This window comes from Sarcophilus harrisii, chromosome 2 (genome assembly GCF_902635505.1).
Source record: "Sarcophilus harrisii chromosome 2, mSarHar1.11, whole genome shotgun sequence".
Lineage (NCBI taxonomy): Eukaryota > Metazoa > Chordata > Mammalia > Dasyuromorphia > Dasyuridae > Sarcophilus > Sarcophilus harrisii.
Genome location: NC_045427.1, coordinates 311,690,646 through 311,713,036, shown reverse-complemented (window position 1 = coordinate 311,713,036; position 22,391 = coordinate 311,690,646). Strand labels below are relative to the sequence as shown.

Genomic DNA, 22,391 nt, shown 5'->3' with positions numbered 1-22,391 from the left:
ATTAGCATATGCTTAGAAAATGGCCCTTCCCACTATTCTGTGCTGATTTGATAATTGGTGTATACAGAGAATTGTAGAAGGGACTAAGGGGTGGAGTAAGACTAGTCAGGGTCACTTTGGCAGTAGACAAGGAAGAAGGAGGTAGTGGAGATTCTGTGTCCATGCAATTCACTTCTACCTTTAAAGACCAAGAATAAAGACCAAGGACCTTTGCTTATCCTGACTCTGGCTGATTCTAAAGTATCCAGGGTGCTAACTTGGTCATCATAAAACATGTACAACTTGAAGATTTCAATAATCCATTTATAACTTCATTTCTTTAGTCAAAATGAATTTGTTGCCTTGAGTCTTGTTCTTTGGGACGTCCCACTCTCAAATCTGAAAAGTACTGAGAAAGTTTTAAAAAAGCTTCTCTTTAGACATAAAATCAACTTGTAATTCTCCTTTCACCAAGGCAAATTAAAGAGTATAACTTTCTTAGCCATTTCTTGACTTCATCCTGACCTATACTTGCCTATGGTATTTCTCTTATTTTGTGTTCATTTTGTCTTGATTGTACTCATGTAAAATTTTTTTTGGGGGGAGGAGGGGGAGGAGGAGGAGGAGAGAAGGACAGGGAGTGATTCCCCTTCCTAGGAACCTTTTCTAGGAAATGTGATATGAAGGGAGGAAAAAAAAAAAAAACCTGACTAATTCAATAAATGTGAAATGCCTCCTATGGCCAGTTTCTGTGATAGATTCTAATGATAGAAAAATAGAAAGATTCTTGGCTCAAGAAGCAATATATGCCATAGAAGAGAGTGTCATGACATGTACAAGAAATATGTTGTGAGGTTGACTATGTTAGTGATCCCGATAAAGTACTGTAAGCATTCTGCTCTTGTTTTATCATTGTTTTGATTTAATGATTTTTATTTTAGGTTGTAAAACAATTTCGTGATGGTGGTTATAACACATTGGTCTCTACATGTGTTGGGGAAGAAGGTTTAGATATAGGAGAAGTTGATCTAATAATCTGTTTTGATGCTCAGAAGAGTCCAGTTCGTCTTGTGCAGCGAATGGGCAGAACTGGCCGCAAACGTCAAGGCCGGATTGTTGTTATTCTTACAGAAGGAAGAGAAGAATGTGTATGTATATCTATAGGTATATAATTTAATGCTTAAAATTTGCAAGTTATTATATAGTAGGCAAAATGAAATTTTGACATAGTTTAAGGAATCTAGCAGGAAGGATGAGTTCTTCCCATTGTATATATCTAACAGTTTCCTTTTGTGGGGATTTTAAGCCAAATTCATAATTTTATACACATCTAATAGTATTTTTAGTGTCCCCATTTAATGTTAATTGAGAGAAATGTAAATTTGTAATTTGTAATTAAAAATTAAAATTTTAATTTTCTATAAACCTGGGTTATAAATCCATTTTCAATTTATAAAGTTCTAACATATTTTAGTAAATTTTAATTAGGATGCTCTCAGTAGCCAAAGGAAATAGCAGGAAGATATTAAATTAAGAGTTGAAATACTTGGGTTCTTTTGTTGACTTGGGTTGTGTTTTGTAATTCTGTTAACTTTCTATCTTTGTAAAATAAATCTGTATTGGTTAGAGATACAGATAGGATCATACTTTGAAAAATATAACCCAGTAAATAAATATAAAATATTGTTATTATTGTTGTAAATTCACGTATATCAGTCAAGAAATATTGCCAAAGTTCTTTTAATCAGTGTTCAGTATTTTTGGTTATGGAAAAGAGATTGCCTATTTATCCATCTGAAAAGAATCTTATTAGGGTGCTTTGTTACAAATCATAGATTTAACCATAGATTAAAAAACTGCAAAAGGATCATTAACCACTGTGTTCCCCTTCTGTCCTTCCTCTTTCCCCATTATACTAAAGGAAAACTGATATACCAAAGTGAAGTGATTTGCTGAAAGTCATATAAAAGTGACAGATTATAGATGAAAACCCAGGTCTTTTAACTCCAAATCTAGCATTCTTTCTGTTACATTACTTTACTTCATTAATTCTACTAAATCAGCTTCAAAAGAGATATAGTATTCATCCTAGTTGTTAGCTAGATGTAGTTGTATTATAATTCATATTGTTTACCACGAGGTAAAACCACATAGAATAAAAATCTGATATCACAGTGTGTCAGGCAGTTATTCATCTATCTTCCAACATTTGTTCTATAAAGGATACCACTGCATTGTTAAGTCTTTCATAATGAAAATTTAAGAATGAAGCTATCACAAAAATCTTAGGAATTAAAGATAAATTACATTATATACAGTATGGTTTATATACTGAGATAGAGAAATATATTCACATATTAATTTTTTTTATGGCAATTGAAAAACAGATCAGGTGGGTTAATGGCCTTTGTATGTCCTAATGAGTTACATAAATGTCTTCTATCATCATTATTTTCTTGTTACCCTTTAGCTAATGAATAAATCTATTTGACCAAAACAGTTAAGATCTTATTTTTTTATTATTTCATCTAGAATAAATTCACCCTAATAACAACTTCTTTATTGCAAAATGGTAATTACAAAATAATTTCTAAGATTAGTTTTTTATTTATAACAGGCTTATAACCGAAGTCAATCTTGCAAAAGAAGTATTTATAAAGCTATTTCTGGTAACAGTAGGGCCTTTAATTTTTATCAAGGAAGTCCACGTATGATTCCTGATGGAATTTACCCAAAGTTACACAAAATGTTCATTGCTGAGGAAATTTATGAACGCTCAAAGCAATCTAAAATAAACAAAAACTCATCTGTCTTTTCATTTGGAAATGGTAAGTTGTAATTTTTCAGTAATTGTATATATTCCATTATTAATTGTCTGTGTTGTAATTAAAAGTATATGTCTTACTGATAAAACAGCTATAGTTTGAAAAACTCATCATAGATTTTAAGATATAAATACATTTTTCCCTTGAGAGATATTGTCCATTGCTAGAAGAAAGGTGACACTTACGGACCTTATAAAGATACTGATAGAGACCTTGACCATAAGATAACAAAATAAAGCTATTTGTGGCATTAATAGCCACATATAACTACTGTTTTTTTTTTTTATTGAGAAAACCATAGCTACTGCTATCAAGAAAGTGAAAGACCTATAGATATCACTACTGTATGAAGGAAAAACTTCTGATTTCATGTCTCAATCTATATAGTAGTCATTCTTTATTTTCTCATTTTGCCTCAACCTTATTTTGTTATAAGCTCACAGACTTAGAACTGAAAAGGACCTAGATGCCACTAAGCCTTTTTTCCTAGTCTAGAAATAAGGAAATTAAGGCCCAACTGATTGTTTTTTTGTCCAAGATTATATAGGTATGGAACAGTATGGACCAGATGTGGCAGCTGAGGACGTTTATCCCCCTCACCCAGGACTATGAAGTTTCTTTATTTAAAGGCCCACAAAACAAAATTTTTGTTTTTACTATAGTCCGGCCCTCCAATAGTCTGAGGGACAGTGAACTGGCCCCCTACTTAAAAAGTTTGAGAACCCCTGAACTATATGGTGTGGTGGATAGAAACCAACCCTGACCTCAGGAGGACCAGAGTTCAAATCTGACCTCAGACACTTAACACTCCCTAGCTGTATGTGACCCTGGGCAAGTCACTTAACCCCAATTGCCTCAGCAAAAAAAAAAAAAGATTATATAGGTACAATGGCAAAGCTGGGATCCAGATCCAGATCCTTTGACTTCAAATGTAGCCCTTTCTCCAGTGTATTATGCAGCAGCTTTGTTAGCTAGCTTAGACTCCAAGACTGTTTCAGAAGTCATTGAAGTATTTTGGAGTGATCTTTTTTCTGTTTTCTTCTGTTCATTTAAAAAATGTTTTGTGTACTCTTTTTTTCTTGTATTGCTATTACTGTCATTACCTCACTTTTTTTCTCCTAAAAAAAATAAAATGTCTCCATTTTTGACATTGACTATATCTGAAAATATGCTGCATGTTATACCTCTTTTATGGAGTTGTAATATTTCTTTAAACTTAGTTTATGGAGTTGTGTGATTTTTTTTTTATACTTGGTATACGTTTGATTAAGATTTTTAAGTCTTAAAGAATTTCCCTTTTATCATTTCTTCTGTCACAACAATAATATTCCATTACATTTTCACCATTAAGTTACCAACTGATGAACACCCATTTTGTTTATTTGCCTCTCAACTTCAGAACTGATAATATAGCTGGCTTCTTAAGCATTTTTGGAATAAAGACCTAGGCTGGTCCTGTTCCTAGTTTCCTAGGTTATTGAGTCTTGTATTATTTCAAGAATCTCAAGCTGGGGACTTGCAAGCTTTCAGTGCTCTCAAAGTGGAATCCTCTCATAGTTTAATTGCTTCTCTGCACCCTCACTCACCCCCTGTTCTGTTGGCTCAGAGCTACAGAATTGTAGTCTCTTCTTTGGTCTGGAATTCTTGCTTTGGCTATTTCTCTGCAGGTTGGGCTAGATGTTGTAAGTGAAACTCTGCTTTGTGTTGGACCATTTGAGCCACACCCGCTATTGCTGGCTTATAAATTTCTTCTGTGTCATTCAGGTGCTCTATATTAGGGAACCTGAGCAGGTCCTTTTCTCATCCATCCCTGAATCTGTGATCTGGGATTGGGATACGCAACAAAGTTACCAGTTGGTGTCTGTCTCCATTGGGGTATCTTGATATGGATCTTCTTTTGCTCTGGTGCTTAGCCTCTGTCTGGGACTGCAGTGCTCCATGGGCAGCATAGTGCTAACTCGATCCCATTTCGAGTATCCAAAGACCACTTTGTCTCCTTATAGTAAGCTAGGCTGGACCAAAGGACTCACTGACTTTTTCCTGGATTTCTCCATCAAGATTTGATTTGATTCATTTTCCAGCTATATTGGGAAGAGTTTGTAGAGGACAGCTCTATCTGCATTCTTTCCCATTCCTTTACCATCTTGGCTCTTGTGTGACATATTAATATTCCATTGTGTTCTTCTGACATAATGTATTTACCATATCCTTTGTCATGGTCAAATCTGCTTTGTTTTCTATTCCTTATAACCACAAAATGTTCTGCTATGAAGATTTAGGTGTGTGGGGGACCTTTATCATATTCTTGGGTTATATATCTAGTGGTGGGATATCTGAGCTTGATTTCTTTTTCAATACAGTGTTATAATTTTCATATTTATTTTTTGATTTTTATTTGTCTATAATTTTATGTTTTTATAATTTTTTCAACTTGCAGAAATGAAGCAACGCAATTCAAAAGAAAGTTGGTCCTTAACAGAAGAAGAATTTAAGTTATGGAACAAGCTGTACAGATTAACAGAAAATGATGAAATTAAGGAAATAATATTGCCCAGAGCTAAGTTTGAATCTTTACAAGATGAAGATATATTTGTAAGTAGAACTTTCACATATTATCATGTATGTAGAAGACATACTTAAATAAAAGGCAAGAGCTCTGCTGCCCATTCATCTGAATATTTTGTCAAGTTATTTAACCTTTGTCAACCTCGAATTTATATTAAGAAACTTTCAAGGTTGCTTCCAACTCTAAAATTTGGTGATATTTTTTTACTTATTCTTTGCAAATTAATAGAAAAATCACATGGTTGAAACCTAATTAAAAGCAAAACAAAAAATAACTTAATCATTAAGAGACTGCTGGGTGGCACAGTGAATAAGAGTACTGGACCTGGAATCAGAAAGACCTGAATTCAAATGTGGTCTCAGATATATATATTAGTTATGTGATCCCAGGCAAGTCACTGAACTAATGTCTGCCTCAGTTTCCTTATCTATAAAATAGAGATGTCATTTACCTTCTAGAGCTTTTTTACATCTTTTTTTTTAAACAGTATTTGTAAAATGCTTTACAAACCTTAAAAGCACTAGATAAATGCTAGGTATTATTATTATTATTATAAGTTCAAAAGCACTGAAAGTCAACTCAGTTTCTAATTCATGTAATGGCCAATGACCAAATGCACATTCTTATTTTCATTGGGGTTTGGAAAGGTAACTGTGGATGATGAATGTTCCCTAGGCTGACAGAACCAAATCTGTGTTATTAGGTTTGTTTGTTTTTTGTTTTTGAATGAGTTTTGCTTCATTGTTTTCCTTTGTTATAAGGGAAGGTACTGAGTGGGAGATATATTGAAAATTGAGTATTCATATCCTTTGACCATTTATGAATTGGGGAATGTATTCTTATAAGTTTGGCATAGTTCTTTATGTATTTTAGAAATGAGACATTTATCAGAAATACTGTCTATAAAGATTTTTTCCCAGCTTTGTACTTCACTTTTAATCTTGTTTCTGTTGGTTTTGTTTGTGCAAAAACTTTTTTTTAATATATGCATATATGTTTATAAAATCATGCTGCACAAGAAAAGTCAGATCAAAAAGAGAAAAAAATGATAAAACAAAATGCAAGCATACAACAAAAAGACAGAAAATTCTTTGTTGTGATCCACACTCAATTCCCACAGTTCTCTCTCTGAGTGTAGATGGCTTTTCATTACAAGATCATTAGAAATGGCCTCAGTCATCTTGTTGAATAGAGCCCTGTCCATCAGAATTGGTCATCCTATAATCTTGTTGTTGCTATGTACAATGATCTTCTGGTTCATGTATGTTTCTTCAGATCTTTCTGAAATCATCCTGCTGATCATTTCTTATAGAACAGTAATATTCCATAACATTTATGTACCATGACTTATTCAGACATTCTCCAAGTGATGGGCATGCACTCAGTTTCCAGTTTCTTATCACTAGAAAAAGGGCTGCCACAAACATTTTTTTATTCAAGAATCTTTTAATTTAATGTAATCAAAGTTGTTCATTTTGACTTTTATAATGTTCTCTAGTTCTTTTTTAGTCATAAATTCCTTCTCTCTTCAAAGATCTGATAGGTAAATTATCCTTTGTTTTCCTAATTTGTTTATGGTATCATCATTTGTGCCCAAATCACGTATCCATTTTGACCTTATTTTGGCATGGGATGTGAGTTGTAATCGATTTCCTGACATATTATTTTTCAGTTTTGCCAGCAATTTTTGTCAAATAGTGAATTCTTAATCCAAAAACTGGAGTTTGGAGATTTATCAAATATTAGATTGCTTTAAGCCTTGATTATTGTGTCATGTGTATCTAATCTATTCCACTGATCCACCATCAATAATCCATGTTTTTGTGAAATTCAGGACCATACAAAGTAATTTACTTGTGATTATCTTTTTGTTAAATTGTTGTTTCATTTGTATGACTTTGGCAAGTCATTTAATCTCTCATTGCTTTTGGCAACTTACCCTTCAGTTTGAATGTTACATTCTGTATTGGTAGAGAGAATTTTCTCAACTAAGAATTTCCTATTCCAATGAAATCTCAGGTCTATTCTCTGCCCTATTTTAAGTTTTATAAAGCATCTATTTATGTCTGTTAGTTTTACTGAGCCATGATAGTGTCTTGATACATCTAGAAGGCACTTTATTTTTTAATTAAAACCAGCTCTTCTACTATTTTCTAATCTTTCCTGGGCTTTAAACCACATCTTAAATCATAGAATCTCATGATCCTTTTGGTCTCTGATTCTTTTTGACTTTTTGGATTCAGAGATTCTGCTGCCTTGGTGTCTTTATGTGGTTCCTGTCACGAATGCATTTTATGTTGCTGGGTTTTTTTTTTTTTTTTTTTTTTTTTTTGAACAAGGGATAAAAGTTACAGAACTATTAAAATAAAATGGTAGTAATTGAAAATATATTTAAAAGAGAATAGAGCCAATGTAGAGTGAATGGTAATTAAGTACACTTTTCTAACTGTTAGTTCAAAATTCATCAAACTTACTCTATTCCTTTATCAGGAATTCCAGTATGCTATTCCTTCGTAACCTTTAAATATAAGCGAAGACCCTTGAAATCCTTACTGTGATTTTGCTATCTGAACCCAAAATTGCCATTTATGTATAATCCCAAGGTCATTCTTAGCCAATCAGGATATCTCTTAATGTCTGGATTTTTTTTTTGCTATTCTTCACACATTCCTCTTTTGTCACTTGGTTAATGTGATAACTTCTTTCAATAAAGCAGTAGATGGTACAAAGAGCAACTAAATATGCAACTAAAATTTTTGCTTTTTTCCAGAAAATACATTAGTTAAACATGAAACCAGATTCAACTTTTCCCATCTCCAAAAGAAAAATAAAGAATTAAGTTAATAAAAAGTTTATTGTAGTCTAAATTCTTGGGTAATTTTGCTTTAAGATTTTACCAATGACCTAAAAAAATTATAATTTTTGTATGTTTCATTCTTAACCTAGAATTGTGAATCAAGAGCTGGAAGCTATCAACTGTCTTTGTCTGAGTGGCGAATTTGGCAAAATTGTCCTTTTCCTACCTACCAAGTTGACCATTCTGATCGCTGCTACCACTTCATAAGTGTTATGAAAATGATAGATGAGATAAGAAACGAAGAGGTATGGCTTTAAATAGAATTTTTTCATCTTCTTCGTCATAACTTAGAGCATTTTAAAATGGATATGAGAATTTAATCTTCATTTTAAGCTAAGGTAAGTAGATAATTTTATTGATTATTGAATTAGGTTTTTTTTTTTTTTTTTTTTTTTTTTTTTTTTTTTTTTTTTTTTTTTTTTTTTTTTTTTTTTTTTTTTTTTTTTTGCTTTTTACCCTCCGATTTCTGATAAAGGTTTAAAGAAGAGTAGGTATAAGCAGTAGGAAAAAAAGATAGTAATTTGAAACCGTGGGTAGATGTATACACATACAGTATATCAGCATATATAGCATTTTATGCTTTTCATGGCTTTTTGGGCATAGTTTCAAGTTGATTTTCGGAATTTCTTTGTTAATTCATTGATATTCCAGTTGTGATTTAATGTGCCTGTTTTCCTATAGGACCTTTAACTTTTGTGATAGGATCATAAGTTAAAAGGGAATTTAGAAGCTCTTCTTAGCTCATCTTAATAATTTTTTCATTCCTAATCATCTGATGAGATGAAAAAACTGTGTCCCTGGGGACAATCACTTATCCTGCTTTGGACCTTAGTTTTCATATCTATAAAATGTGGGAATACAATTGTAATCGTGAAGATCTCTTCAGCTTTAAATCACTGAGTGTATGTATATATATATATATATCTCAAACTTATAGAGCTTAATTGATTGACCCAAGGTTACATAGTAAGTTGCAGGGCTGAGATTTTTTTTTTAATAGCTTTTTATTTACAAGATATATGAATAGGTAATTTTTCAGCATTGACAGTTACGGATCCTTTTGTTCCAACTTTTTCCCCTCCTTCCCCCCACCCTTTACCCCAGATGGCAGGTTGACCAATACATGTTAAATATGTTAAAGTATAAGTTAAATATTATATATATATATATATCCAAACAGTTATTTTGTTGTATAAAAAGAGTGAAACTTTGAAATAGTGTACAGTTAGCCTCTAAAGGAAATCAAAAATGCAGGCAGATAAAAATAGAGGGATTGAGAAAATGCAGGCGGACAAAAATAGAGGGATTGGGAATTCTATATAGTGGTTCATAGTCATCTCCCAGAATTCTTTCCCTGTGTAGCTGGTTTAGTTCATTACTTCTCTATTGGAACTGATTTGGTTCATCTCATTGTTGAAGAGGACCACGTCCATCAGAATTGGTCATCATATAGTATTGTTGTTGAAGTATATAATGAGCTTCTGGTCCTGTTCATTTCACTCAATATCAGTTCAGTAAGTCTCTCCAGACAGGGTTGAGATTTTAACCCAGTTTTGATTCAAAAGTCCATTTCTCTTCCTACTGTAAATCCTATTTCTTGCTTATATATGAATGTTTATTGCCTAGATTTCTTTTTTAATTGTATTTTTATCTATATCTTTTATTTTTATATTGATATCCTTTTATGAACTTAAATACCAAAAAAACAGAATTTCCATAATTATAGCCAAATACAAATATGAAACCATAAATATCTATTCCATACCACTTGTTTTTTAAAAAAAAATTTCTTTATTAAAACTTTTTATTTTTTCAAAATATATGCATGGATAATTCTTCAACATTAGCCCTTGCAAAATCTTGTGTTCCAATTTCCCCCCTTTCCTCCACACACCCTTCCCTAGACGGCAAGTAGTCCAATATATGTTAAACATGGTGGAAATATATATTAAATCCAATATATGTATATATATTTATACAATTGTGCTGCACAAGAAAAATCAAATCAAACCAGTAAAGAGAGACACAGAGAGAAAGAGAAGCAAAATAAAATGCAAACAAACAACAAAAAGAGTGAAAATTCTGTTGTGAACCACATTCAGTTCCCACAGTCCTCTCTCTGGGTGTAGATGGCTCTCCACTTCACAAGATCATTGGAAATGGTCAGAATTGATCATCGTATATTGTTGTTGCCATGTACAGTGATCTCCTGGTTCTGCTCATTTCACTCGACATCAAATAAATCTCCACTCTGAAATCATCCTGTTGGTCATTTCTTACAGAACAATAATATTCCATAACATTCATATACCACAATTTATTCAGCCATTTTCCAACTGATGGGCATCCATTCAGTTTCCACTTTCTTGTCACTACAAAAAGGGCTGCCACAAACATTTTTGCACATGTGGGTCACTTTCCCTCCTTTAAGATCTCTTTGGGATATACTCCCAGTATGAATACTACTGGATCAAAGGATATGCACAGTTTGATAACTTTTTGGAACTTCCTAGTTCCAAACTGCTCTCCAGAATGGTTGGATCTGTTCACAATTCCACAAACAATGCATCAGTGTCCCAGTCTTACCACATCTCCTTCAACATTTATCATTATCTGTTCCTGTCATCTTAGCCAATCTGAGAGATGTATAGTGCATATCACTTGGTTTTTTTTTTTTTTTTTTTTTTTAAGTATAAAATAAGATCTACATTATTTTAAAAACTCTCTTATCTCTGTGTTTCCTTTTTTGGGAGGAAGGAAATGAGCATTTGTTAAACACCTGATAGGTGCTGGGCAAGTAAGTACTTTACAAATATTATCTCATTTGGTCCTCAAAATAGTCATAGATAGGTATTATTATCTTCATTTACAGATGACCTCTGGTGAACAGAGGTTAAGTGCCTTGCCTTGGATCATGAAAATAGTATATGTTTGAAACTGAATTCGAATTCAGGCCTTCCTGACTCCTGGCTTAGCTCTGTATCCATTGTACCACCTATCTGCCTTTTGGCATCATAGTTGCTGATATACTTTACTGCTACTCCAATACATCCTACACAAATAACCAAGAGAAAGGAGGGAAAACCCTTATAAAAAACTAGCTTAAACAAATTAGCTTGTTACAAAATATATCTATATCAAGACCTTGTTTAAAAGTGTATTCCTCTCTCTGTGTCTGTCTCTGATTGTTCTCAGTGAAGAATGGGTTAAAATGTTTTATAAGTTTTCTGGAGATACATTCTAGAGATCAGAGTCCTTAAGTCTTTTAAAATTGTTTTTAAGTTGTTGCTGTCCTTGAATAAGTTGTTTTTCTGATTCTGTTCATGTCAGTCTATATTATCTCATAGTACTCAAGATTCTCTGAAATCATGCCCCTTGTCATTTCTTATATTGCAACAATATTCCATACACATACACATATACAATAATTTATTCAGTGTTTCCCCAGTTATATAAGAGAGTATTTCAGGTACTTTCTTGGATTCTAGTTATTTTCCTTTTTTTCCCCTCCTCCCTTTCACTATTCCTTATTTCCTTCAGGACCAGGAAGTTTGTTTTGCATGCTATTGTTCCCTCCCTTATAATATCTTTCCTCACCATCACCACCTCATTCCAGAATGTTTACATAGTTTTATGTAATCCTGTATCAAACTTTTTGTGTGTATATTTGTGTGTTCAGATTTCCTTTATCCATTTCAGATAAGAGCAAGACTCGTTTGATGCTCACTCCCTCTACCTTTTCTTCTATGATTGTATACTATATTGTATATAGTGTGTGCTATTGTGTGCTATATTCTTTTTATACACCCATTTATGAAAATTATCAAATTCTGTCCCTTCTTTCTTCTTTCTATACTAGTCTATACCTTTTTCTTCACAGGAAGCTTTTTAGCAGTGCTGTTTCTTGAAGTGATGTTTTAGGGCTGGCACAGCTTTATTGGCCACCTCCTTTTCTATTGTCTTTGAGCTTCTGGCTGCCTTTTACTGTAGTTCTGGTATGGAATGAAATATGTTAGTTTCTCATTTGATTTCATTGTTAGTTGTGTAAATTTCCAGGATTTTTCTGAAGAAAGTGTGTAGGAGCTAAACAGTCAGTTTCTGGTATAGCTGCTATGTTGGCCAAAAGTTCTTCTGCCCAGATTTTTTTAACATGCATTTGGAATGGAAACTCTATACAGAGCTTGTTCATCAGTATATATATATATATCTGAATTAGATATATAATAATAAAAATGGTTTTTATTTTGTCAAAGACTTTCAGCAATTCTTATAGTTGCAAGGAATTGGAAATTGAGTGTGTGCCTATCAGATGGAGAATGGTTGAATACATTATGGTATATGAATGTAATGGATTATTATTGTTCTGTAAAAAACGATGAGGAGGCTGATTTCAGAAAAGCCTGGAAAGACTTACATGATCTGATGCTAATTGAAGTGAGTATAGTTAGGAGAATATTATACATAGTAACAGCAAGATTATGTGATGATCAACTATGATAAATTTACCTCTTCTCAGCAATGTGGTGATCTAAGACAATTCCAATAGACTTGGAATGGAAAATGTCATCTTCATCCAGTGGGAGAACTGTGGAGACTGAATGTGGATCAAATCACCTTTTTTGGTTTGCTTTTTCTTGTGTTTTTTTCCTTTTTGGTCTGATTTTTCTTTCACACCATGACAAATATGGAAATATGTTTAGAAGGAATATAGCCATTTAACCTTTATCAGATTGCTTGCCATCTTGGGGAGGGAAGAAGCAAGCGAGTGGGGAGAAAAATTTGGAACACAAAAATCTTATCAAAAATGAATGTTGAAAATTATCTTTATGTATCTTTGGAAAAATAAAATACTATTGAGGGAGGAAAAAAAGGTACATGTATTAGCCCAAACTTAAAAAAAAAAAATCTTTCACCATTTACTGATGTTGTGTTTTTAAAATATGTGTAATTAATAATGTAATTTTCTTTCTTATTATAATACTGAACCATCTTTTTATTCCATGTATAAATCCAGCCTGGAAATAATAGATTATTTTTTGATCTATTGCTATAGTCTTTTCAATAAGATTAAAATATTTTAAAATCAATATTAATGATGTTTACCTTTTTTTGTTTTCTTTGCTTTACCATTTTCTCATTTAGATATTACAACTATATTTGTGTCATAAAGGGAATTTGGTATAGTGTTTTCTTTCTCAATTTTTAAGACTAATTTAGGTAGCAAGAATATTAATGGTTCTTTAAGAGTAGGATAAAATTCTCCTGAATATCCCATCTGGATAAAGAATTTTTTTCCTTTTTGTACCTTTTCAGGTTCCTTTCTTAAACTGCATTTTTGCTATTGGCATTTTATATTTTTAAAAATAATTATCTTTATATTCTTAGTTTTATAGGTCCTGATGATATTCTTTAATTTTTTTCTCTGTTATAATTTTACTCATGTCCATTTTTTATTTTATTAATTGTTTTTAAGTGAAGCTTATTTTTTGTTAGTCTTTATTTTGTTTTACTCTAGAATGTATGTTACAAAACATCTTTTCCAATACCTTCATCTGACTCACACAGCCACTACCTTAGTTTAGGCCCTTATTTCTTTTCTCTTGGACTATTGGAGTAACCTCCTAATTGGTCTCCTGTTTCAGTCTTTCTCTACTTAATTTGTCAGTGGTTTTCCTAAGTGCAGGTATGACCATATGATATCCTTTCTTCCCATTTAGTTAACTTTAGGGATTCCTCATTACCCCAGGATCAAATATAAAATTGTCATTAGCATTAAAGGTTTTTACAAGCTGTTTCTTTCCTACCTTTCCAAATTTCTTATACTTTACTACCTTCCATGCACTATATAGGCTAGCCCTACTAGCTTTTTGATATTCCTTACTAACAGTGTTCCATCTCTTATTCTTCTTGCTTTTGCATTTGTTGTCCCCCATCCCTGACATGTTTTCCCTTTTCATTTTCTCTCTTCAAATCTCTACTTTCCTTCAAGACTGAGTCCAAAACAAACATTCTGCTTGAAGATTTTCCTAATCCCTCTGACAACTGGTGCCTTTTCTTTTTAGCTTACCTTGTATGTGTTTTGAATATACTTACATGGTTGAAGGTTATTTTGTGCGACTTTTGTACACACACACACACTTTTTCTGCCCTTTTTAGGGTATAAGTTCCTCAAGACTAACAACTTTAATGTTTTTGTCTTTGTCTTCTCAGTGCCAAACAGTGCTTAGTACATAATAGGAACTTAATAAATACTTGATAGATTCTTGAAGTCTGTAAAGAAAAAGAACTCTTAATCCTTTATAGTATACAGAGGTATTCCTCCCTCTTTCACCTCCCAAAGGAAAGAGATCATCTTTCATTGGTGTAAATTTAGCTATTACTTGGGAATGGTAGGGGAAAAAACTCTAACAAAACATCTGACAGTATTTTCAAAACACTGTACAATTGGTTTTGCCTTCCATACTTCCTGGCATCTGTTTTTCTTGGTGGTGTTTCTCATAATTACATATCCAGATAAACTGCCATATTGATTTCCTATTTGGCATTCTTCTTTTAGTTCCTTATGAAGGCTGTATTTATTGTGGTCTTCTCACTATTTTCATTGTGGTAGACCCGTTTGTTCAGTTGCCTTTCATCAAAAATTAATCAAGATCCTACCAAGACATCTGAAGTTGCCCACAGCTTTTGTTTGTAAGGAGTTCTAAAACAAAATCAGGTTATCTTCTTTCTCCCAATAATCTGATTTTCACAGTTTTCTCTGTCCTATTTTATGCAGCTACTTCTATTGCTTGTATTTATATCAATAGATAGATAGAAAGACACATGTTTGTCTATCTATAGCCTTTGCATTTTTATGAGGGATTTGTGAAGTTTTAACATAATTTGGGGAAAAGAGTCTTTGTGACTCTTTCAGATATGATTCTCTGATTAACAAGTATTTTGATTTTAATTCATTAAACCAGGGAGATCCTTCATAATAAAGATTTTGGTCAACAGCAGTTATAGTATAGCTTGGACAAATAGATCCTCTAGGATTGAATAAAGTTGTATTATAGAAGTAAAAAAATATCTTTTAATATCAACATTCTACCGTTAATGCTATTTATCAATGAGACACAAAATATAGCACTTTTCAAAGAATTTTCAAGTCACAAAGAGGATAGTGGAGAAGTGCTTAGTAAGTGTGGAGTATGCTGACATATTTACCCAATGAAGAACTTCAAAGGAGAGCAAAAATATAAAATGTTATTGAGGAAATTTATGCCAGGAGGAGAACATAGAACTAGTTCATAGGCCAAAGGTTGACAGAGAGACCACAGAGTGTTCTATTGGCACTTTCATGATGTCTAAAAACAGAAAAGAAGGCCTCTTGTCCATTGGATCCTTTTTCCAAAGGCAGACGTAACACTTGAATCAAAGTGAACACTCACAAAGGCTAAATTTGTAATTGAAGAGGTGCTTTTTCACACAGTATTTTTTTCTGCTTACAATGAGTGATTGTAATAGTTGTTACATTTGTTATTATTAATAACATGAGGTTTAGGGATTGTATTAAAATTGTAATATTTTAATGAAACATTGAAAACATCTTTTGTGTCCACTGATCTCCTGTAAAGGGGATACTTAAATAGTTATAACTTCCTTCAGTGCTACTCTACTTTATAATAATAGTTATATACAACATGACATTCAAAATTCAGAGTAAATCTTAATCAAATGAATAAACTGAGAACACTGTGATATTTTTTTTTCCCACACAAATGATAAGACTTGTGTAAAACCAAAAAGCACTAGTGAAGATGAGAAAAGTTGTTCAAGGTCTTATGTTTTAAGACCCATAGTTATTCCACCATTCTTGGACAGCAAAGTGATAATCAGAGTAAGCCTCTTTGTTTTTGTTATAATATTAAATTCTAGAAGGAATAGAGGTTTTTAAGTAGGATTACAGATTCAAGGTGAAGGTCCTCATATACAGCAGTTTTGGTGGTCTTTGGTAATTGGTGGATGCTTTTTCTCAACAAGTTTCTGAGTAATCTCTTCTTCATGGCCTGGAGTGAAATTACTGTTTTTTTTTTTTTTTCCTAACACAAAATATCAGTGCAATCAGGCAAGAAAGGAAAAAAAAACTTTACAAAAATATATAAATATCTGTTTTTTCATCATTTTGACTTATTTGTATGAATAGGATGGGGAAGATAAGGAACACTGTACTGTAGTATAGTCTACTATTTGTATTGTAAGGAGAATTAAAAAAAAAAAACTAAGTATTCACTAATTAGAAATACTTATTATGTATTTATTTCTCAAAGATCCACTTATCTCTTCTCTGGTCACAAGCAAATAGGAAGGTAATTAATTGTATTTCTCTGGCAATCATCTAGAGTCTCTACAGAGGTATTTTTTTTTAATTTAGTATTTTATATATTTAACATCTACTGGTCATCCTGCCATCTGGGGGAGGGGGTGGGAGGGTAAGAGGTGAAAAATTGGAACAAGAGGTTTGGCAATTGTTAATGCTGTAAAGTTACACATGCATATAACCTGTAAATAAAAGGCTATTAAAAAAAAGAAAAAAAGAAAATACTGGGAATTATTTTAAAAAATTTAGTATTTTATTTTTCCCCAGTTATATCTAAAAATAATTTTTAACATTCATTTTTAAAACTTTGAGTTCCAGATTCTCTCTTTTTCCCTTTCCTTCCCCCATTGAAAGCAATTCAATATAAATTATACATATGTAGTCATGTAAAACATTTCTATAAAAGTAATCTTGTGGGAAAAAAACCACAACAAAAAAAAAATAAACAAACCCTCAAGAAAAATAAAGTTTAAAAAAAAGTATACTTTACTTAGCATGCAGCCACCATCAGTTTTTTCTCTGGGTATAAATGGAATTTTTCATCATAACTCTTTCAGAGTTGTCTTGTATTATTGCTGAAAATAATTATGTCATTCACAGCTAATCATTTTACAATATTATTGTTACTTTATACACAGTACATTTCACTTTGCATCATATTATGGAAGTCTTTTCATGTCTAAATGGGTATTTTTGATGTTAAGAATATTACAAATGGTATAGAATTAAGATTAATGGTAGTTTTAAAATCTTAAAAAAGCTCCTCATTTTTTTTCTTGTGGAGAGAAGGCAGCATTGTGGAATTAACATAAATTTTAAAGAATACAAGTAGTATAAGTATTCCATAATAGAGTAATCTAGGTTCTCAAATCAAACCAAATTTCAATAAAATTGAAATAAATCTGAAATACCTTTCAGCAGCTTAATAAAGGTAGGATACTTTATTTTCCCTAGTGTCCTTATAAGATTATTGATACTTTCAATTTTGTTCTTATTTGATCTTGTAACTCATAGCAATATTACTTAGAAAAGCAATTTCTCTACTTTCTAAAGTCTCTTTTGAAAACTATTTTTTTTTTTTCAAAAGCATCCCCTTGCTTTCGAAAGTAGTTATTGGAGGAGTCAGAGTGTTAACAAAGCTGATCACGTGTTATTTAAAACACAGAGCTGGTGAACATTAGAGGTAGAAAATGAATGCCAATTTTTGGTATTTCTTAGAGTTTTTAATTAATCAGTGGCTTATTCAGAAATGGTCTTTGCAAACACATATGAAAGACTTTTAGTGCTCTCTCTGTTTTTGTACATCAGTCAAAAGGGCAAAAGGTATATTACGATGTCTTAGAGTCAAACTTTCTGACTACAGAAATACAATATGGCATTCAAAATTCAGAGTAATTCTTAATCAAATGAATAAACTGGAAACACTGTGAGATTTTTTTTCTCTGACTCTAGGTTTGGCACTATACCATATAGCTGACCTGAAATGTCCCATAGATAGTTGGTAAAGATATAGACCTAGAATTCAATAGAAAAAGTAAGATTGGAATATGTACTTTTAGGAGTCTTCAGTATAGAGATGGTAAATTCATGGAAATGGTTTTGATTATTAAATAGAGAGTAAAGAACAGTTACCAGGATGGAATTTTGTGGTGTAATTACAATTAGAGAACATAATAGGGAATATGATTCAGCAATGGATACTGAAGAATAGTCAAAGGATGACTCTGAAACAATAGAAGTACCAAGTCATATCAGTGTCATGGAAGCTCAGAGGAAGAGATCATACAAGAGAAGAGGTTGGTTAGAAGGATAATAATAGAGAAAAAGCCATTGCATTTGACAATTTAAAAAAATACTTTATTTTTTCTTTAATTCCATGTAAAACAATTTTTAACATTTGTCTTTTAAAACAGTTTTGAAATTGAAAATTAAAACAACTCTGAGATACTACTTCATACTTCTCAGATTAGCTAAAATGACATTAAAAGATAATGATAAATGTTGGAGGGGATAAATGTTCCCAGTTATGGGAAAATTGGGACACTAATAGATTGTTGGTGTAGTTGTGAACTTAACCAACCATTTTGGAGAGCATTTTGTAACTATGTTCAAAGGGCTATCAAGCTGTGTATACTTTTTGATCCAGCGGTGTCTCTACTTTGTATCCCAAAGAAATCATAAAAAGGGAAAAGGACCCACATGTGTAAGGGACATTTTTGTAGTGGCAAGGAACTAGAAATAGAGTAGATATCCATCAAATAGGGAATAGCTGAATAAGTAATGGCATATGAATGTTATGGAATATTAATGTCCTACTGATACATTTTAGTGGAACTGTGAATGGATACAATCTTTCTGGAGAGCAGTTTGGAACTATGCTCAAAAAGTTATCAAATTGTGCAAACCCTTTGACCCCGCAGTATTTCTACTGTGGATATAATCCCAAAGAGATCTTAAAGGAGGGAAAGGGTGCAAAAATGTTTATGGCAGCTCTTTTGGTAGCAGTGTTTTGGGGCAGCTCCAAGAAACTGGAAACTGAGTGAAGGCCCATTAATTGGAAAATGGCTTAATAAATTATGGTATATGAATGCTATGGGATACTATAGTTCTGTAAGAAATGACCAGCAGGATGATTCCAGAGAGGCCTGGAGAGACTTACAGGAACTGTTGCTAAGTGAAATGAGCAGAACCAGATCATTGCACACGGCAACAACAAGACTATACCATGATCAATTCTGATGGAAGTGGCTCTCTTCAACAATGAGAGGATTCAAACCAGTTCTATTTGTTCAGTGATGGAGAGCTATCTACACCCAGAAAGAGAACCGTGGGAACAGAATGTGGAACACAACATAGTATTCTGTTGTTATTTGCTTGCATTTTGTTTTCTTTTCTTTCCTTCTTTATTTGATTTTTCTTGTACAGTAAGATAACTCTATAAATATGTATACATATATTGGATTTAATATGTATTTCAACATATTTAACATTTATTGGACTACCTGACAGCTGGGGGTTGGAGGAAGGAGGGTAAAATTTGGAACAAAAGGTTTAGCAAGGGTCAATGTTGGAAAAATTACCCATGCATATGGTTTGTAAATTCAAAAAAAAAAAAAAAAAAAGGAATATTACTGTCCTATAAGAAATAATCAGCAGGATGATTTCAGAAAGGCCTGCAGAGACTTAGATGAACTGATGCTAAGTGAAGTGAGTAAAACCAAGAAAAGAAAACATTGTATATAGCAATAACAAGATTATGTGATTTGATGAGCAATCATGATGGACTTGGCTCTAAGTAATTAGGTAATTCAGGCCAATTCCAGTGGACTTGTGATGGAGAGAGCCATCTGCATCCAGAAGGAGTACTATGGGGACTGAGTGTGGTCTCGTAGTATTTTCACCTTTTTTGTTGTTCGCTTGTTTTTTTTTTTTTTTTTTTTTTCTTTCTCAACTTTTTTTTCTTTTTGATCTGATTTTTCTTGTGGAGCATGACAAATGTAGAGATATGTTTGGAGGAATTGCACATGTTTAACCTATATTGGATTATTTGCTGTCTAGGGGAATAGAGTGGGGAGAAGGGAGGTAGATTTGGAATATAAGGTTTTGCAAGGTGAATGTTGAAAACTATCTTTGCATGTATTTTGAAAATGCTATTAAATTTTTTTTAAATGGGAAAAAAATTTTTAAAAATGAATTTGGAAAAAAAAATAACCAGGAAAAATCAGTTCATATGTAATTTACATTGTTTAAAAATCCTTAGTTCATTAAAAAGTCACTTTCTCAAAAAAAATTTTTTTTGGATTCTAAATTCCCTACTACTTGTGAGAGGGCAAGCAATTTGAACTAGGTTTTGCATATGCAATCATGTAGAATGCATTTCCTTATTAGTTGTTTTCTGAAAGAAAACTTGAACCAAAAACAATTTAAAAAGTGAAAAATAGTGTTCTGTAATCTGAATTCAGATTCTATCAATTCTTTCTCTGCAGAGGAATAGTGTTTTTCATCGTAAGTCATTTGGGATTGTTTTGGACCATTGTATTGCTGACAGTAGCTGAGACATTCACACTTATTCATTATACAATATTGTCATTACTATGTACAATGTTCTCTTGGTTCTGCTAATTCTGTATTAGTTCATGTAAGTCTTTCCAGGTTTTTCTGAAATCATATTGCTCATCATTTTTTAGAGCCCAATATTATTCCAGAAATACCTTCACTTTTCAAGGTATTACTCCAGAGTTGTTTGAAAGGGAAATTTGGAGGGCTCTTGTGAGTTTCACACTCTGCCATCTTTTGAATTTGGCATTTTAGAAAAACAATTATTTATATATATTTAAAAATAACCCCATTCTTAGCTTTTACAAAATTGCTTCTTATGACTTTAATATTTCCCTCCCACACTTAATAGCATTTTGTTTTTTCCAGTTACAGCCAAAAATAATTTTCAACATTCATTTTTGTAAGATTTTGAGTTCCAAATTTTTTCTCCCTCTTTGCCTTCTTTTCTTCTTTCTTCCTTTCCCAAGACAGCAAGCTTTCTGATATTAATTATGTGTATATAGTCATTTTAAACATTTTCATATATGTTGTGAAAGAAAAATGATAAAAAGGAGAACCATGAGGAAAAAATGAAAATTGTATGTTTTGATCTGCATTTATTCTCCATCGTTCTTTCTCTGGGTGTCGATGGCATTTTCCATCACAAGTCTTTTAAAATCGACTTGGATCACATATTGTTAAAAGAGCTAAGACTTTCATAGTTGATCATCCAAAAATGTTGTTGTTACTGTATACAATGTTCTTCTAGGGTCTGCTCACTTCACTCAGCATCAATTCATGTCTTTCTGGATTTTTCTGAAATCTACCTGCTCATTATTTTATTTTATTTTATTTTTTTTTTGCTGAGGCAGTTGAAGTTAAGTGACTTGCCCAGGGTCACACAGCTAAGAATTGTTAAGTGTTTGAGACCAGATTTGAACTCAGGTCCTCCTGACTTCAGGGCTGGTGCTCTATCCACTGAGCCACCTAGCTGCCCCCATTATTTCTTATTGTACAATATTATTCTATTATATTTGTATACCACAACTTATTCAACCATTCCCCAATAGGTGGGCAACCCCTTAGTTTCCAATTCCTTGACACCACAAAAAGAGCTGCTACAAACATTTTTGTAGATGTGGGTCCTTTTCCCTCTTTAATGATCTCTTTGGGATACTGTAGAGACACTACTGGATTAAAGGCTATGCGCAGTTTACAACTCTTTCAAAAGTATATTAGTGTCCCAGTTTTCCTACATCCCCTCCAACATTTATTTATTTTTTTTTCTTGTGTCATCTTCGCTGATCTGATATTTGTAAAGTGGTACCTCAGAGTTGTTTTAATTTACATTTCTCTAATCAGTAATAATTTAGAGCATATTTTCTTTTTTTTTCTCAATAGTATTTTATTTTTCCAAATACATGTAAAGGTAATTTTCAACATTCATTTTTGTAACACTTTGTGATCTACATTTTTCTCCTTCCCTCCCCAAGACAACAAGCAATCTGATATAGGTTAAATATATACAATCCTTTTAAACATATTTTCATATTTGTTGTGTTGTACAAGAAAAATTGGATCAAAATGGAAAAAAATCACAAGAAAAAAAAAGAAAAGGTAGAAATACTATATGCTTTGATCCACATTTGGTCTCCATAGTTCTCCCTCTGGGATGTGATTGGTATTTTCCATCCTAAATCTAATGAAATTGTCTTGAATCACCACATAGTTGAGAGACACAAAATCCATCACAGTTGATCATCACAT

The 22,391-nt window shown here is 32.3% G+C and overlaps 1 protein-coding gene across 1 annotated transcript in view; it reads left to right on the top strand.

The window, feature by feature from the left end:
* Positions 1 to 22,391, top strand: part of FANCM (FA complementation group M) — an 82,692-nt gene that overhangs the window by 24,164 nt on the left and 36,137 nt on the right. Inside the window, exons 10-13 of the mRNA XM_031952612.1 lie at positions 921 to 1,127; positions 2,597 to 2,807; positions 5,242 to 5,396; positions 8,317 to 8,472. Of these exons, the coding sequence (XP_031808472.1) occupies positions 921 to 1,127; positions 2,597 to 2,807; positions 5,242 to 5,396; positions 8,317 to 8,472 (729 nt within the window). The remainder of the gene's footprint in view (positions 1 to 920; positions 1,128 to 2,596; positions 2,808 to 5,241; positions 5,397 to 8,316; positions 8,473 to 22,391) is intronic.